We start from the raw sequence: 19,958 nt of genomic DNA on the forward strand, positions 1-19,958 counted from the left end.
AATTATTTTTTTTAAATGTTATGGCAATTCAGTATGTGCGTTGTGAAAGGATTGATTTAAAAGAATGTTGTTAGTTTGGGTGAACCTCCGCTTTAATGTGATACTTCTTCCTGAAAATCCCTGTCAGGTTATTTTTTGCTGTCTGTGTCCAATCGTGAAGATTTAGCTTCAGTTCCTGTCCTGGAGACGCAACAGGAAGTGAATGGGCTGTCTTAACACAACGAATGTTAATTGTGAAAAAACATGCATTAATACAAACGACTGGGGCATCAAGGCCTAAATGGGTCCTTAATCAGCCTCAGTGAATTTCCTGAGCGGGGAGACCATACAACTATTAGGCCTTATGTACACTGCTGTTAGTAAACTGATGTTTAGGAGCAGTTGGGTGTTTTTTTCAGCTACCCCTAAACTCTCCAATCAGTACATGTACACAGGGTCGCTTATAGTCGTTTCTAGGCAGTTGAGGTTAGAAGCATTTTTATGAAAGCAAAAAAATGCGTTCAGGACGGATGTTCAGAGGCATTTGAAACGCCTGGAAGAGCTTGTAAATGCGTGTAAACGCGGTAACTCGCTTTTAGCCGTGTTTGTTATTTATAGGCCTTTTTGATGGAGATACATATTTGCCTATTTGCAATGCAAAAAACTATTCTAAACGCAAACGCAGCTAAATGCGACATGTTAACGTGGCACAAAGGACGTTTGTAAACATCGGTTACTATCTGTCAAGTTACGTTGTTCGGGAGAGGTTTTAAAACGTCTGGTGTACATGAAGCCTAAAAGCTTAAAGGGGTTGTAAAGATTTGTTTTTTATTTTCTGAATAGGTTCCTTTAAGCTAGTGCATTGTTGGTTCACTTACCTTTTCCTTCAATTTCCATTCTAAATGTTTTTTTGTTTGTCTGAATTTCTCACTTCCTGTTTCTCCTCAGTAAGCTTGCCCCCATCATCTGGCTGGGGGTTAGTCAGCCAGAACAGCTTACTGAGGAGGAACAGGAAGTGAGAAATTCAGACAAAGAAAAAAAACATTTAGAAGGAAAATCGAAGGAAAAGGTTAGTGAACCAACAATGCACTAGCCTAAAGGAACCTATTTAGAAAATAAAAAACAAACCTTTACAACCCCTTTAACCAATTAAGGACCGCCTCCTGCACATATACGTCGGCAGAATGGCACAGCTGGGCACAAGCACGTACAGGTACGTCCTCTTTAAGTGCCCAGCCTTGGGTTGCAGGCGGTCCGAAGCTCCGTGACCGCGGGACCCACGGACCCGATCGCCGCTGGAGTCCCGCGATCGGTCCCCGGAGCTGAAGAACGGGGAGAGCTGTGTTTAAACACAGCTTCCCTGTTCTTCACTGTGGCGCCGTCATCGATCGTGTGTTCCCTTATATAGGGAACCACAATCAATGACGTCACACCTACAGCCACACCCCCCTACAGTTAGAAACACAGATGAGGTCATACATAACCCCTTCAGCGCCCCTTGTGGTTAACTCCCAAACTGCAATTGTCATTTTCACAGTAAACAATGCATTTTAAATGCATTTTTTGCTGTGAAAATGACAATGGTCCCAAAAATGTGTCAAAATTGTCCGAAGTGTCCGCCATAATGTCGAAGTCACAAAAAAAAATCACTGATCGCCACCATTAGTAGTAAAAAAATAATAATTAATAAAAATGCAATAAAACTATACCCTATTTTGTAAACGCTTTAAATTTTGCACAAACTAACCAATAAACACGTTTTTTACCAAAAATAGGTAGAAGAATACGTATCGGCCTAAACCGAGGAAAAAAAATATATTTTTTATATATTTTTGGGGGATATTTATTATAGCAAAAAGGAAAAAATATTGATGTTTTTTCAAAATTGTCGCTCTATTTTTGTTTATAGCGCAAAAAAATAAAAACCGCAGAGGTGATCAAATACCACCAAAAGAAAGCTCTATTTGTGGGAAAAAAAGCACGCCAATATTGTTTGGGAGCCACGTCGCACGACCACGCAATTGTCAGTTAAAGCGACGCAGTCCCGAATCGCAAAAACTGTCCGGGTCCTTTAGCTGCCTAAAGGTCTGGGTCTTAAGTGGTTAACAGGGATTTCTGACTCCATCAAAAAGAAGACAAAAAAAAGTTTTGAATTTACATATACTTTAAGATTATTGCACAATATAAACAATATAATAACACAGGAATGCAAAATGTTCTTTTATCAACTATTTCAAAGCCTATATTATAGCGTTATATCTGTTTATTGAGAACAAGTTTTATTTTTTTCGACGTAGTAATCGCTTCTTTCTCATTTTACAGAGTACTAACTCAAGTCTCCCAAAAGTTTGGTAAGGCAAAGTTTGAAGATGTGGTAAAAGTCGCAGAGGAAATTATACATTTGAATCAAGACTGTTGCAAAGGTGATGCCGTGGAATGTATGATTGAAAGGGTAAGCCTGTCCACCAAATATTTTAATGTTTCCTTCATCACATTTGGGCCTTGCGGTTGGGAGGTAGTAAAAAAAGGCGGTTGACCTACGTTAATATCATCCCAAGGCAGCCGTTGGGGGGGGGGGGGGGGTTTATATATATGCTGCAGTGAAAATGTTTCCCCCTGTTGTGTTGGGTGGGCTGTACCACTAATGAATGCAACCTATTTAAGTGAATGGGGCTGCGCCACATCCGCTAGGCTTACAGTTGTGGTGCAGTATTACCCTGCTTAGTGTGGTCAGTTTTTAATAGGAAAGCAAATAGGAAACTAGCAGGAACACCAGGAATTTCACAAAAGGGAAGCAATACAGAGAGAACGGGATACTTTCTCATACAAGTACACGGTACAGCAGGTACATATCAGGAATATGAAGTGTTGGGGTAGCAAACGCTTTAATAACTTACAACAACAAAAACTGTTACTAAACCCACAGCAGTGAAATCAGTCTGTATATACAGTAAATCATGCTTGTTTTATTTCCTGTGGAACATAAGGAGTTAATCTTCCGCACTGTGTTAAAAGGCTGTTTGATCCTGTCTTCTCTGACCCTCCGCTTCTTCCACTGTCCCCAATTTACTGCTAGGCTTACAGTTGTGGTGCAGTATTTCCAATGAAAAAGTGCATTCAACTGTAAAGAAAAAAAAAAACCAGGCACTCAGCAGGCGCTACTCCTGCCCCCTTGCCCACCCCAAAACTCTTTATACAGTGTACATAAGCCTTAAACCTTTTACCTAATACTCAATTTTACAAAGGGGTAGATTTACTAAAACTGGAGAGTGCAAAATCTGGTGCAGCTACGCATGGTAGCCAATCAGCTTCTAACTTCAGCTTGTTTAATTGACCTTTGGCAATAAAACCTGGAAGCTGATGCCCTGTGCGGCTCTCGGCAGCAGCTGAAAACCCTCCTACCGACTTTTAGCTGTTGCAGGGAGAGACACAGACACAGGAACTGCCGGCTTCCTTGTCCTGTTAAAAAATAAAAAATGTAACCCTGTATTGGTTTAATCCTTTGTAAAAAAAAAAAAAAATAATTGTATAAAAATAATTTGTAAAAATTTAAAAATAAAACAATTTATTTATTTAATAAAATAAAATATTTTTGTTCAAAAATGTTGAAAACTATTTAAAAAAAGGGGCTAATTCACACAGCTTCTCTGTTTTCTGTGTGTCCGTTAAGAATGATGGTCCAGATTCACGTAGAATCGCGACGGCGTAACGTATCGTACACCACCGCAAGTTTTCATCGCAAGTACAGAATTAACAAAGCACTTGCGAGAAAAATTCCGCCGGAGGCCCCGGAGTAAGCCCGCGTAATTCAAAGGGGCGTGTGCCATTTAAATTACTGCGCATGCCCCCTTTTGAATTTCCCGCCGTGCTTTGAGCGAAGTGACGTAATTTTTTCGAACGGCGACGTGCGTAGCGTACTTCCGTATTCCCGGACGTCTTACGCAAGAAGGAAAACATTTTAAATTTCGACGCGGGAACGACGGCCATACTTTATACAGCACATATGTGTGCTGTGTAAAGTTAGGGCACCTAAAACGACGACTAACTTTGCGACGGGAAACTAGACTAGCAGCGACGTAGCAAACGCGAAAAACCGTCGTGGATCGCTGTAACTACTAATTTGCATATCCGACGCTGGTTTACGACGCGAACTCCCCCCAGCGGCGGCCGCGGTACTGCATCCTAAGATCCGACAGTGTAAAACAATTACACCTGTCGGATCTAAGGGCTAACTATGCGTAACTGATTCTATGAATCAGTCGCACAGATACTCTGAGAGATACGACGGAGTATCTGAGATACTCCGTCGTATCTCGGCTGTGAATCTGGCCCGATTTTAGTATATTTATTGTGATTTTTTTTTAATTTATATATATTTAAAGCCCTGCCAGGTAGGCTGTACGGGGCCCCTTGATTTCTAACAGCAGCCCTGTATATGCCTATATTTGTGAAGTGTGTTTCTTTCAATCCATTGGTGACGGGTGTAATCAATGATTATGATGTTATCATACATATGTATTATACATTTTTGACAGATGGAAGCAACCGATCATATTTGTGGTGCTAAGGACAAATTATCAAGCAAATTAGGTGACTGTTGTGATAAAAGCCTTCTAGAACGAACACCCTGTATTCTTGCCCTGCCAAATGATGAGTCTGACTTGTCCAAAGAACTGAAAAATTATTATGAAGATGAACATGTGTGTGAGAACTATAAAAAAGACAAAAGGACATACCTTGCCACGTAAGTATGCCTTTTAATGTTTATACAAATTGCCATCTTTAACTTGAGTGTCTACCCCAAAAATAAGCCCTAGTTTAAAATGCTTGTAAAATCATCCTATAATCTACTTCATTACAGTTGTATATAATGTACAATGTGTGTGTTTCTGTAATATAAATGCGGGGAAGAGAGCCCCGGCAGGGTCACATAAGCGCCAAGCAGCGATATAACGAAGGTATTTGGCACAATTATATTACAGAAACACACACATTGTACATCATATAATACTGTAATAGAAGGGATTATAGGATTTTACAAGCATTATAACTCCGTTCACACTGGGGGATTCCTGTCAGACAGGGAGGGAGAGGGGGGAGAGAAGACAGCACTTTATATGGTAAGACCTACCCCGAAAATAAGCCCTACTGTGTCTTTTGGGGCCAAAATTAATATAAGACCCGGGCTTATTTTCAGGGAAACACGGTACTAAACCCACAGCAGTGAAATCAGTCTGTATATGCAGTAAATAATGCTTGTTTTACTCACTGTGGAACATAAGGAGGTAATCTTCCGCATTGTGTTAAAAGGCTGTTTGATCCTGTCTTCTCTGACCCTCCACTTCTTCCACTGTCCCCAATCCATCTGCTGATAGAACAGAGCTTTTACAGTCACTCTGCACATGCTCAGTTTGGTGTGTATAGCTAGAGTTTTTTTTGGAAGGGTGCATGTGATCAGCACAGGGCCAATCAGCACTGTCCAGACAGAGGGTCAGGGGTCCTGCAGCCTCATAGGATAGCCAGAGGAGAATATAAACGCCTCCTACAAGCTTTAACCAGACACTGATAGAAGTCATAAGACTGCTATATACTGCTGATGAGAAAAGGTATTTAGAGGTTTATATTTACTACAATAATTGCATTTCCATGTTCTGTGGGAGAACAGATATGGTGAATGCGGGGTCCTGGGTTTAGTAACATTTTAACCGTATCTGAGCACCACCAAATAAAAACATTATCTAATTAATTTTTAATATGCAAAACAAAATCACCCATCCATCCATGTCTCCATGCTTTATTTTATTGAGAAATAATTACCCCCCCCCCAGCATTTCTAGCCATGGTCATCTTAAGTAAGGGCAGATGATTCATGTAGCAATCATTTCCTAGAATCCATCTACCCCTAGCTCAGGAATGCATGCAGGAGGGAGTGCTTAGCCGAGGAAGCCCCTCCTCCACTCCTGAAGACTCTTGGGATGTATGACATAATTTTGGCCTAAGCTAGAAACTAGCAACTGAAGAAATACAAGTTTAAAATAAGTAAATATAATATACCTTCCTATCTACTGTATATACTAATGCTAGCAGCATTTGACTGTATGGTTTTGCTAAACAGTCAAAGTGTTAAAAATGTCACAATAAACAGTCATTTGTATTTGTTTCTCCAGATTTACATACGATTATTCCAGAAGTCACCAGGAATCATCACCCCAGTCTTGTCTACGAGTTGCTAAAGGATATGAAGGGTTGCTGGAAAAGTGCTGTGCTGGTGATAACCATGTCGAGTGTCTCAAGCAAGCCGTATGTATATCAATCTTACTGACAACACAGTCCAAGTAGGAAATGTGTGTGTGTGTTTTTTTTATTAAAGTTTTAATTTATTTTCATTTCAGCCTATTATGTTAGAAGCTGCACTGAAAGAAGTGGAAGAACTAAAGAAACAGAACTGTGGTGCCTTGAAGCAGCTCGGGGTTAAAGATTATTATATTCAGTAAGTTCAAATATGTATCGCATGAACATCCTTAGGCTCCGTTCACACCGTGGCGTTCCGGATCCTGGGCAGAATCACCGCCATTCTGCCCGCGATTCCGCAACGCCGCAAAACGCCGGACCTTCAATGGCACCCAAACCGCGACACGATTTTGTTGTGATTGTCACCCGACAAATCGCAAACAGAAACACGGGACGCCAGTCGCCCACAAGAAGTTCCGGGAACTTGTGCGACAAGGGTCCAGGAATTCTGTTTGACGATTTTTACCGCGATTCGTCTAAAGACAATCACCGCAAAAGTAACGGGGGGATCTGAAGCGTGTCCCACATTTTGCGGCAAAGGGACCAGTAAATGACATAGGGATCCAGGCAGCAGCAGGGGGAATCTGTGCCACATGAGGTGTTTACAGTGTGCCCAGGCACATCTGGCACACCCTGTGCGCACACCTATGGTCACTAGCAATTTTCATTCTCTATGTGAGCTAATGTAGAATGTGTTTGTTCTGTATCTGTTTGTGAATTAGTTAATTGATAGCTACCTAATATATAATACAAAGCCAGGTTTGGGTACAGACTGGAACAATTCATTTTGTTGGTTTACAGCAATATTAAGCATTATATTATACTTTTCTTACATCAATGTTTTTCTTTGTTCTTCCCCCACTTTGCCACCACGTCTACTATTTTAGTACATATTAGCAGCTTTCTGTTTTTTTTTACCCAAAGGACGAAAGAATGCCTTAAGAAAAGAGTTACAAGAGAGGTGATGGGGCTCTTTGGTGGTTTACACCCCTCATGGGGGTCAAGGGCTCTGTGAATTGTGAGGTTAGGCTAAAACTGGTTTATTGTTAGCAAAGAATCTGCCAAAGTAGAGTGAGGAGGGGGCAGGCCTCGTACACACGACCGAGTTTCTCGGCAAAAACCAGCAAGAAACTTGCTGGGAGATATTTTTTTGCCGAGGAAACAGGTTGTGTGTACATTTTCGTTGAGGAAACTGTCGAGAAACTCGACGAGCCAAAAAGAGAGTATGTTCTCTATTTCCTCGACGGGAATGGAGAAAATTGGCTTGTCGAGTTCCTCGACAGCCTAACAAGGAACTCGACGAGGAAAATGATGTGTTTCGCCCGTCGAGTTCCTCGGTCATGTGTACGAGGCTTCAGGGCTTTTTTTCTCAAACAATAGGTGCTGGAACTCAACCCTGACCCCAAAACCCCTCCCCCTACACACACCCTCCAAATCACATCAAATAGTGGGTGTGGTTGGTCAAATTTCACGAACAGTAGAAGGGTTTTAAAGGGGCATTAAATGCCAGGATTGCATTACATACAGAGTGCAGACTTCTGTGTTTACAAGTGATTGTGGTGAGCAGCCCCCCCCTCAAGGGTCTGAGCCAGAGGTGGTGGAACTGAGTTCCACCAAGTTCCCTCTGAAAAAAAGCCCTGGGAAGGGTTAAAAATTCAACAAAAGTGGAGTTACTCTTTAAATGCTGTGTTTTTCTCCATAAATGAGTATTACTCTCTTTTTTTTTTTTTGTACTTTTTTCAACCTATTAATTAGACAGGTGTTAAAGTAGGGAAAAACTCCCTCATGGAGTCATCCTCACCAACAAAATCCAGAAAGAGTTTTCAAACCTTCCTTCCCTCACGTCCTGTCCTGTGTGATGCCTGTCAAATAAACAGAAAGGGGATGATGTGAAGAAGATTGGAAGTTGGGAGAAATCTCATGGCAATCATGTCAAACACAAGGCCCGCGGGCCGAATCCGGCCCTCAGGAGAACTACAGCCCTCCTCTGGTCCTCCTCCAGACCCTTACTTTCTCATAGTTGCCAACATTTGTCCAGGGACACTTTGCAGCACAGCTATTAATTAATTACCACACTCACTTCCCCGAAGCTCCACCCACTACGCATAATCTTCGCCTGGCGAAGATTATGCGTAGTGGGTGGAGCTTCGGGGAAGTGAGTGTGGTAATTAATTAATAGCTGTGCTGCAAAGTGTCCCTGGAAATTCTTTAAAAATGTTGAGCAATGCATCCAGCTTCTTCCAAGCAGCAGCATAAAGAAAGGGGGGTACACTGTGATGTAAGGGAGAGTGGGGGACACAACTTCTGATGGTGGGGTGGCTCCTGACATCTAATGTAAGGGAAGGGGATGTGTTGGACATCTAATCTTACAGATCCAACCGGCCCTTTTGAGGGCAATCATAATGCTGATGCGGCCCCCGATGAAATTGAGTTTGGCACCCCTGTTCTAACCCATGCACCCTCCCTATATCCATAACTGGAGGTTCTAACCCTTCCATCCTCTAGCTAAAGCTAAGGGGAAAAAAAGTTTTAGCTGGAGTTTTAGCTGGAGTTGGCCATGCAAACTGGTTGAAATATACAACACTTAAATATTGTTCTTTGGTCCAGTTGGCCAATAACACTTTCCTAAGAACCAGTTTTCCTTTCTTCCAGGGTGCTTATTAGATACTTTCACAAGATGCCTGGGGTAACAGCCCCAACGCTTGTTGATTTTACTGGTAGAATGACCAAGATTGCAGTCTACTGCTGTGGCGTGGCTGAAGAAAAGCAGTATATCTGTGCTGAAGAAAAGGTTAGTTCTTCTTGTTTTCTGGGTAGGATATATAACATATATTGAAAGCGATGAATGTGGTTTTAAAGTGAATTTTTTTTTTTACTGTAATACATTAAAGCGGAGTTCCACCCAAAAACAGAACTTATGCTTTTCGGATTCCTCCCCCCCCCGTTACAGTGTCACATTTTGCACCTTTCAGGGGAGGGGGAAGCAGATACCTGTCTAAGCCAGGGCATAGATAGCCGCAGTAGCCGTGGTTATCTATGCCATGTCTGGTCCCTCCTCCGTCCCCCTGCTGTCTTCTGGGAGACACACAGGTCCCAGAAGACAGAAGGGACCAGTGTGGTCGTGCAGCGTAACTCGCGCATGCACAGTAGGGAACCAGGCTGTGAAGCCGCAAGGTTTCACTTCCTGATTTACTGACCGAAGATGGTTGCGCCTCCACCCGAGAGCTGAGGGACAGATCGGCTTCAGGTGCCGACATCGCGGGTGCCCTGGACAGGTAAGTGTCCATATTTTAAAAGTCAACGGCTGCAGTATTTGTAGCTGCTAAAAAAAATTGGGCGGAACTTCACTTTAAAGTGCTATTAAAGGTTTAGTAAAAAAAACAAACAAACAAACATGCTATACTTACCTGCTCTGTGCAGTAGTTTTAAACAGAGCCGCCCCGATTCTCCTCTTCTTGGTGCTCCTGAATCCTCCTCTTCAGGCAGTGCCTCCAATAGAAAACTGCTTGCTCTGGTGCATGCTCAGCCCCCGCCCCTTCTGTATGTGTCCATAAAGACACACAGAGCTGTGGATTGGGCCCACCCCCGCACTCTTCTCATTGGCTCACTGGCTATGATTGACAGTGAGGAATGAGAGACCTGGGTGAAGCACATCGTTGGATTGAGAGGGAGCTCAGATGCGTATTTGTAGGGGCAGGACGCTGCACACAGAAGGTGAAAAGCCTTGAGCCTTTAAAACCACTTTAAAGGGGTTGTAAAGGTAAAAAAAAAGAATCTCTAAATAGCTTCCTTTACCTTAGTGCAGTCCTCCTTTACTTACCTCATCCTTCAATTTTGCTTTTAAATGTCCTTATTTATTCTGAGAAATCCTCACTTCCTGTTCTTCTGTCTGTAACTCCACACAGTAATGCGAGGCTTTCTCCCTGGTGTGGAGTGTCGTGCTCGCCCCCTCCCTTGGACTACAGAAGAGTCAGGACACTCTCTACGTTGCAGAGAAAGGAGCTGTGTGTTACTGGGCGTCCTGACTCTCCCGTAGTCCAAAGGAGGGGGCGAGCACTACACTCCACACCAGGGAGAAAGCCTTGCATTACTGTGTGTAGTTACCGACAGAAGAACAGGAAGTGAGGATTTCTCAGAAGAAATAAGGACATTTAAAAGCAAAATGGAAGGATGAGGTAAGTGAAGGAGGACTGCACTAAGGTAAAGGAAGCTATTTAGGAAAAAAATGTTTTTACCTTTACAACCCCTTTAAGGTAAAAAATGTCTCGCTACTTTTTGTAAAGCATCCCATTACAGAAAGTAAGTCAAACATGTAGAGACTTTACTGTTGAGACATAACTCTAGCAAAACTACCCTTTTTTCATTCAAACAGTGGGGTTTTTGAGGGCCTTATAGAGCGCTAGTGATGATAGCATGATAGCACCACATGTCAGTAGCAAAGTAAACACCTGAAGTTCAATCAACACAGGTTCCACCTACATACGTCCCTAAAGAGATTCTAATCATTGGCACCTAATCTGGATCACCCACTTCTAATTTAATGGATTTGAAATAGTGCTAAACATGGGGATGTACTTACTTTTTCCTTGTGACTAATCTGGATTTTCATTTATTTAGTGCATATATGTGTCATTTATCCAAGTAATCAGGGGTCAAGTCCTGGGGAAAAAAGTGTGGGAACTCCCACCCAAGATCCACTCCCCCACCAAAAAAAAATAAAAATGATACGCTCATATGCATAATTACTAAACCACATGTTTTTTTTTTTTTGATCAACTGTACCTTAGTAATCCTGTATGTTACTAGCTGCTTCCTGTATATGAATTCATCGGGTAGTGTGCTGGTATTCCGTCACTTCCTCGATGCCGCAATGTCTCCTGGGAGCTTTTGTCATTGTTTCCAGGAGACATTGCGGAGGTCTGCCGCGAGTTATCGTGGGATTTAGAAATAAGCAAGTTCTTTCTAAATCCCGTGATAACTCGCGGCAGACCTCCGCAATGTCTCCTGGGAACAATGACAAAAGTTCCCAGGAGACATTGCGAAATCGAGGAAGTGACGGAATACCCGCACACTACCCGATGAATCCATATACAGGAAGCGGCCAGTAACATAAATGATTACTAAGGTTCGCCTGCCCCTGACAGTGAATCGAGCTGGGCATCGCCGCGTAGTGAAGGATTGGCTCGGGCGGCTCGGCTGCTCTCAGCTGCTCTAGTCCTGCAAAGGGAACTGCGTTCCTGCTGTGAAAAAGTGCAGGGACGCCGTTCCCACGCGTTCCCGCAGGACTTGAGCCCTGCAAGTATTCCTTATATGTAGATTGAAAAGTAAATGCTTAATTTTTTTATTATAACCATATGTTTGCTTTAAGTACGCTATTGTTTCTGATTTCGAAATCCTGTTTTAGTATTCGCACTAAACCTTTACATATTTTCCAATATTTCACATGACAGCTGGATATTCTTCTGGGAGAGATGTGTGAAAAGGAAAAGCATGCAGCTGTAAATGACAATGTTCACCATTGTTGCGTCGACTCATATGCTAATAGAAGAAAATGCTTCACTAATCTTGGACCTTATCCTAATTATGTCGCGCCAGCATGGGATGAAAGTAAGCTCCACTTTAATGCCGACTTGTGTGAAGGTTCAGAAGCTGACCAGCTAAAGAAGAAACTGGAGTAAGTTGTGGAAAAACAACCATGGTGGGGTGGCTCTTGACATCTAATGTAAGGGGAGGGGATGTGCTGGACATCTAATCTTACAGATACAACCGGCCCTTTTGAGGACAATCATAATGCTGATATGGCCCACGATGACATTGAGTTTGACACCCCTGATCTATTAGGTCATAAACCAAGGTCAGTTATAATTTAACAGTAGAAGTATCATAAATCAATGTTTAGGATTAACATTGGTAGAACAATAATCTGCCAAGGAAACAGGGTTCATTCAAATAAATGGGCAATCAACCTGACTGATCACATTATCGGGATGCTGGTAAAACTCACAATGAAAGTGGTTATAAACGCTAAAGGTTTTTTAACTTTAGGAAGAACTATAGGCAAACCTTTTATTTTTCCATTTTGGATAGATGTCCCATTGCGGAGATTTCCCTTCACTTCCTGTCTCATAGTCAAACAGGAAGTGAGAGGAAATCCCTGAAAATTAGGGGAATTCCTTGGGGACCCCCAGGTAACCAGAACTAGTGCTCCCATTTGAAGATTTCCCATCTATTACTTTTCTGGGGACAACCCAAAATGATGGAATTTTTTTTTTATTTCACTTTCAATGATAATGGTAAACGGGACAAATAGAAAGGGTGAACCTCCTTAATGGGGGTCACAGACAACAATAAAAACTGATGGGTCCGAATCCATCTCCACTCTACTAAAAACTATAAAACAAGAAATGTTGTTATACTTTTAGGCCTCTTTCACACGGGATGGATCCGTGATGATCGGCCCCGTGAACCTTTGCTTGCTCAGCGGGGTTGTACAGGGACCGCCCTGTCAGATCTCCGCTCTCCCCTATGGGGGGATCAGATGAACACGGACTGTCTGTCCATGTTCACCCGATCCGATCCGCAGACGGATGGAAAAATAGGGTTTTCCTCCGTCTGCAGAATCAGAGGATGAGATCGGGTGTCACCAGCAATCTCATAGGGATCAATGTAAAAAGGTAAAAAGAAAGCCCCTCCCTACTGGATTCTGTGAAAGCAATAGAAGCCATTGGCTCCTGCTGCTGTCAAACAAATCCAGTGATAATAGAGCAGGGGGCATGGCCGAGCCACACTGCATGTGTCAATGAGACATGGGGCTTGGGATCAAGCCTGCACATGTGCCACCATAGGAAAATGCTCCCTATGCTGGCACATGGAGAAGAGGGGGAGCCCAGAATTGCTGATGGGGGACCAGAGAAGTGGAGGATTGGGGCTGCTCTGTGCAAAATCAGTACCCAGAGCAGGTAAGCATGATATGATATGTTATGTTATTTTTTTGGGCTGCAGTGGAAGACCAGGTTAGTCAAGCTTCCAATACCATTCTGGCATGAGACTAAGGAGGGAACATGTATGAAAGGAGCATCACAGTGATCTATTAAAGTCCACAGATAACACATTTATTTGCTTAAAAGATCAGACAAAAATGACGTAAACAACCAATGCATTTTAGGAACTAAGCCTACCCTCTTCATCAAGTTTTATGGCTGTGGATGGGCCAGAAAAAAAGGATTGTTTGTCCTTTTAGTAGTCAGAGTATCTGGGTGATACCTCAGTGTTACATTGTGCTCTGTGTTTTAAAAAATAACCCCCAGGCATGATCGTCAGCAGTTGGTCATTGCAGAGACCACTGGAGAGACGCTAACCCAACTCTGCTCTATCTAAGGACCCATGGTTCATACCAGATGCAGTTTTTTATTCTGCTTCAAAAACACATGGACGGTGTTTAACACGGATTCCAATGGCCCTAGTTCACACCAGTGCAGTGCATTGCAGTGCAGTCAACAAAGGTAGAACATGCTGCATTTTTTCTTTATGGACAGCATTTGGAATGTGGCAAAACGCATGCATGCATGCCCATTTATCCCTCAGGCCTCGTACACACAACCGAGGAACTCAACGGGCGAAACACATTGTTTTCTTCGTCGAGTTCCTTGTCAGGCTGTCGAGGAACTCGACAAGCCAATTTTCTCCATTCCTGTCAAGGAAATAGAGAACATGCTCTCGACAGTTTCCTCGACAAAAATGTACACACGACCGGTTGCCTCGGCAAAAATATCTCCCAGCAAGTTTCTTGCTGGTTTTTGCCGAGAAACTCGGTCGTGTGTACGAGGCCTCACTCTACATCACACCTTCCAACTAGAAGTAATTAATAAGTACCCAACAAGAACCCTAACTGGTTTTTGTGTAACATAAATTGGAACATACAATATGAATGCATGAAATCCTAAATTTCCTTTCTTAACATTTTACTGTGGTGTAATTTTTCTGTAATTTTATTTACAGATTGTTGGTTGAATACTTGAAAATGAAGCCTGACTGTGGGCAAGAAAAACGTACAGAGGTTATTGAAGGTGTTCGAAAAACAGTTGAAAAATGCTGTGCAGCAGAGGGCCACCAGCTGTGCTTTGATACCGAGGTATGTAACGTGATTGCTGTGCAATGTGTATAATGCCAACTACAATGGAATTTTGTTTCCATATCTGTTGTTCATGCACAATAAGTTCTCTTTTAAATTCTGAATGTTGTGAGTCCCATATCTACAGTGTTGTCATGAGCAGTCAATCCATTTTAAATGTCATTCAATCAGCATTGTCACTCTTACAAGTGTAGATAGTGCTTACATATAAATACTATGGGGGTTATTTACAAAAGGCAAATCCACTTTGCACTACAAGTGCAAAGTGCACTTGAAATTGCACTGAAATTACACTTGAAAGTGCAGTCGCTGTAAATCTGAGGGGTAAATCTGAAATGAGGGGAGGCTCTGCTGATTTTATCATCCAATCATGTGCAAGCTAAAATGCTGTTTTTTCTTTTCTTTGCATGTCCCCCTCAGATCTACAGCGACTGCACTTCCAAGTGCACTTTCAGTGCAATTTCAAGTGCACTTGTAGTTTGCACTTTAAGTGCAAAGTGTATTTGCCTTTAGTAAATAACCCCCATGTCACTAGAGATCTGAAGTAAGAGGTAGGGTTTCGAGAGCTGTTGTCCATACAATTACGATGACCATCTTCAAGCAGCTGGGTATACTATTGCTACAAAATTCAGCTTAGGGAACAATTGAGGGATTGGTGCAGGGATCATTATCATTTGGGACAAGATTTCTAATGCACTGTTTTTTTTTGCCTTCCTCTGGATCAACTGTGGGTATGGAGTTGGCTGTATGGGATTGTACTATGTTTTTTATTTTGTTTGTTTATTTTTTTTGTGGTTGAACTGGATGGACTTGTTTAATTTTTCAACCTGACTAACTATTTAACTATGTAACTATCTAGTAAAGTTGTTGTTCCCACAATCATCTGCCTTCTCAGGGGCAGGAGATTGTTGGTCAACTAGGTAAAAGATGGCAAAACATGTCTGTTAGCTCTTCTCATGACTATTAGCTGCCTTATTATCAACTGTACCCAGATTAAAGGCTAAGTTCACCATTTCAAAAAACATTTAATTCACATAACTTTGCGGGAACGGGAGCCTGCAAAACATTGCACCCGCGATCAGTGGGTGCAATGTTCAGCTCTTGCAGACACTGCCTAAAGTCTGAGCTGAAGTGAAGTGATCCTGGTTACCTTTAAAGGACCAGTCCACCCAAAACTGATGCTCCAGTTTTTGATAAATTCTGAAAAGTTACGCCTACTTTAATTTTCTTGGGAACCCTGTTGGTGAACAATATGCATTGGAGTTCCTGGATCTGAACACCTCTCTATTATGAGGAGGTCTTGCTTTACTTGTTTGGTTTTTAATTTACTTTATACCGTGTGATGAAGCATGAAGAGGAACAGAGTGGCAGGCAAATCTTACTGCCAAAGTATGCAAGAAGACAGGGTTGGCATTCCCAAACTTTATTTAATTTTTTTTTTATCTATTTGATTTACTGAAGTGAACACAGGTATGCCCCATCATACTTGGGCAGCACAGTGGTGTAGTGGGTAGCACTTTCACCTAGCAGTAAAATAAGGGTTGCTGGTTCGAATCCCAACCATGACACTCCCTGCCTGGAGTTTGTTCTCCCTGTGCCTGCGTGGGTTTCCTCAGGGTACTCTGGTTTTCTACCACACTCGAAAGACATGCTGGTAGGTTAATTGGCTTCTATCTAAAATTAGCCCTAGTATATGAATGTGAGTTAGGGACCTTAGATTGTAGCTTGAGGGTAGGGACCGATGTGAATGTACAATGTATATGTAAAGCGCTGCATAAATTGATGACGCTTTATAAGTACCTAAATAATAAAAATACTTTAGTAAATCACGGATGTCAGTGCATCTTTCAAATATCTGATGCTAAATAGTGTGTCTAATGCCGCGTACACACGACAGTTTTTCGGTTTGTAAAAAATGACGTTTTTAATGGTCTAGAAAAAACTATTTTTTTTTTAAACATGATCGTTAAACCGGCCTTGCCTACACACGATCGTGAAAAAAAAATGCTGTACAACACGTACGACGACACTATAAAGGGGAAGTTCCATTAGGATGGCGCCACCCTTGGGGCTGCTTTTGCTGATTTTGTGTTAGTAAAAGACGATTTGCGCTTTTTAGTCTGTTACAGCGTGATGAATGTGCTTACTCCATTACGAACACTAGTTTTACCAGAACAAGCGCTCCCGTCTCATAACTTGCTTCTGATCATGCACGTTTTTTTCCACGTCGTTAAAGCCCACAGACGACCATTTTTTACGACGTTAAAATTGTTCAAAATTTTTAATGCCCATTTTTTACATCGTGAAAAATGCTCTGAAGCCCACACACAATCGTTTTTAATGACATTAAAAAAAAAACGTAATTTTTTACAACTCGAAAAACGGTCGTTAAATGCACAAAAAGTGTGCTTATTAGTTACTGTAGAAACCTTGTGCACAATATACATTATTCTCAAATAACCACTGCTTGGTAGTTCAACTAGCAGGCTATGTTAGATGCCTCAGGCCTCGTACACACGACCGAGTTTCTCGGCAAAAACCAGCAAGAAACTTGCTGGGAGATATTTTTTTGCCGAGGAAACCGGTCGTGTGTACATTTTCGTCTAGGAAACTGTCGAGAAACTCGACGAGCCAAAAATAAAGCATGTTCTCTATTTCCTTGACGGGAATGGAGAAAATTGGCTTGTCGAGTTTCTCGACGGCTTCACAAGAAACTCGACGAGCAAAACGATGTGTTTCGCCCGTCGAGTTTCTCGGGCGTGTGTACGAGGCCTTATAGGCTGTTGGGTGAAGATTACTTTTTTTTTTATCAAAAGTGACTGAACTGTTTTGTATCTTCTTTAATAATAAATGAATTCTGTTGTTTTTGTATATTTTAGAAAGTAGGCATTCTTGAAATAATACTTAAGGGCCATTGACATGGAACAGGTAAGTCTTGCACTATGCATGAATGTTATATGTATTTGTATTTCTACATGAGTAAGTGATCCACCATTTATGGATATTTTTACATAGTCAATTTGGTCCAGCTTAGCCCAATGTAACTATACATATACCATAGCTGTGGAAGCTGAAAATCACTGTAGTAGACACGGCTATTACTGTGATATCAGCTAGTTTCTGGGTCCCGTGCTGAGCGGCTCCCCTGCTGCATTGTGAACACAGAAGATCACCCACTCAGGAGAGGTGCATTTCAGAGATCACGTTGCATATTTTCAATAGATGCAAAGTGTTCTCTGATTGGATGAGGTAGATAAGCAGGTGGGCGATGGCACACTTTCCACCTGCTTCATGCTTTTTATTCACTGAGAAAATGTAAACCATTCTATACATGGCGCTTATGCCAAACTGGCGACCTCATGTGTTTAGAATGCTGCAGGGCAGCTGCAGTGACCCTCTGTACCCCATCTTAAGCTGGCTGCACACTACAGAGTGCTGAGTTCCACCTCAATTGAATACCTTTTTTAGACTTGGTCTAATGAACATGTTAAAGTGGGAAAAAAAACATTTTGTCCCTCTTCCCTCCCTCTTACAAGGATGCTAAAAAAAAGTATTATAATTTTTCACCTATCTGTTGTGTGCTGGTCTGGGCTTTCTGGTTTCCAGCCTAGGCTAGGCCCAGCTTTCTCCTGGGATTGCTTTATCACAGCTATCCCAGGAGGCAGTGTGTTACTAAGCAGCAACATTTGCTGTGCATGTGCGCACACGTGGTGGATTTCCGCACATGCGCACAAATGCTAGAGGGTGCTATAGTGCCCATCTTTCTTTCTCTTCCGCACATGTAAGGAAATCCACCATATGTGCACAGATGGACTGCTAATCTTTGCCAGCTCCCAAATACCTAGAAGAGAAAAGTTAAGGCGTGAGCAAGCGCTGCCTAGAAAAACAGCACAAAACAAATCAATGATTCCATTAAGAAATCATACGTATTGATACATTTGATTCAGTGCACTCTTTTAGGAAGTTTGTTTAAGGCCCCGTACACAAGACCGAACATGTCTGCTGAAACTGGTCCGCGGACCAGTTTCAGCAGACATGTTCAGTCGTGTGTACGGCCGATCGGACAGGTTTCCAGCGGACATTTGTCCAGCCGACCGTTTTCCAGCGGACAAATGTTTCTTAGCATGCTAAGAAACATGTCCGCTGGAAGCCTGTCCGTCGGACATGTTCGGTCGTCTGTACAGACTCACCGTACATGTCCAATCGGCCACCATCCCTCGCATGCGTCAAAGTGATTCGTGGAAGCATTGAACTTCCAGTGCCGCGCACGTCGCCGCGTCATCGTCGCGGCGACGGTGCGGCCACGTCACCGCATATCGCGTACGTGCGGATTTCTGTCTGATGATGTGTACAACCATCAGACAGAAATCTCCGGGCGGACATGTCCGCTGAAAACGGTCCGGCGGACAGTTTTCAGCGGACAGTCCGTCCGTGTGTACGAGGCCTGAGGGAATATTTTAGCTGGTAATATAAGTACCCATTACTCATCTTCTTTTACCTTTCATATCTATGTATATAACCCCAAAACAAATCTTTTTCGTGGTCAGATTGGACTAGTTTGTATTCTTTTAGCTGCATTATGATTGGCATTCCAATCTCAAAGCATGAGTTCTCCTGCAATTCCTGACACAGGAGAGTAGACAAACCAAACAAATGAAGAAGCATTTGGGGTTTATCCATTTGTCCCATTCCAGCAACCAATTAGTTTCAAACCTGCACTTAAAAATGACTGTTGAACCTCCTCTACTACATATCTTATTTATGTTGGTTTTCTTTTCAATATATAAATCCGATTTTTCCTTTCTTTAAACAGGCCACAAGCTGATAGAACAAGACAGCCATGAGCCACTAGGTTAAATCATCATTAACTGGTCATTAAATACATGTCGCTGATACATGTCTCTGAAGACTCAAGTAGAAAAAAACTACCATTGTTTTACTGCAAAATAATGAAAAAATAAATTCTTCAGAACTGGATGATCTTGGTGTCTGTTTTTATGAAATTCAGTGTTATAACTGATAGTATACAACATAACATAATTAGGCAGTTAAAGCCTCAATTAAAGTTAAAGACTCAGTTTTAAACTTTTTGAAGTTCTCTAGCAAATAATAATATATGCACACATAATTTCAGGCATGTTTTTTTTTTTTGTAAATAGTTACATTGGTCCAGCTTGTAGCACTGTAACTATGCATATACCATACCTATGTGATACCTCTAGAAGTTGGAAATTACTGTAGTGGGCACCACGGCCATCTGGACACTGGGCAAACATTTTCTTGGGCCCCCCTCCATGCAATTTCGCTCTCCACCTGCTCTGAGTCAGCAGCTAGACTCACAATTTGTTTAATTAATCAGATCAGGCAGAGACTGTGATTGATTGCCAGAGGTTACAGTGTATCATTACCGCTCACTGACTGGCTGCTAGAGGTTACAACACACATTATGGATCACTTATAATTTGCTAGGGGTTACAGCACATGACTTCTGCTTGTTTATTGGTTGCTAGTGGCTACTGGACATCCTTACCGCTCACCAATTGGTTGCTAGATGTTA

At 42.2% G+C, this 19,958-nt stretch overlaps 1 protein-coding gene across 1 annotated transcript in view; it reads left to right on the forward strand.

Moving 5' to 3' along the window:
* LOC120915641 (albumin-like) overlaps positions 1-19,378 on the forward strand; it is a 32,512-nt gene extending 13,134 nt beyond the window's left edge. The window contains exons 7-15 of the mRNA XM_040326315.1: positions 2,302-2,431; positions 4,515-4,723; positions 6,147-6,279; positions 6,372-6,469; positions 8,923-9,061; positions 11,721-11,944; positions 14,269-14,401; positions 17,281-17,329; positions 19,215-19,378. Coding sequence (XP_040182249.1) covers positions 2,302-2,431; positions 4,515-4,723; positions 6,147-6,279; positions 6,372-6,469; positions 8,923-9,061; positions 11,721-11,944; positions 14,269-14,401; positions 17,281-17,319 — 1,105 coding nt within the window. The 3' untranslated portion in view covers positions 17,320-17,329; positions 19,215-19,378. The remainder of the gene's footprint in view (positions 1-2,301; positions 2,432-4,514; positions 4,724-6,146; positions 6,280-6,371; positions 6,470-8,922; positions 9,062-11,720; positions 11,945-14,268; positions 14,402-17,280; positions 17,330-19,214) is intronic.
* Positions 19,379-19,958: the final 580 nt, after the last annotated feature.

The sequence above is a fragment of the Rana temporaria genome, chromosome 1 (genome assembly GCF_905171775.1).
Source record: "Rana temporaria chromosome 1, aRanTem1.1, whole genome shotgun sequence".
Classification (NCBI taxonomy): Eukaryota; Metazoa; Chordata; class Amphibia; order Anura; family Ranidae; genus Rana; species Rana temporaria.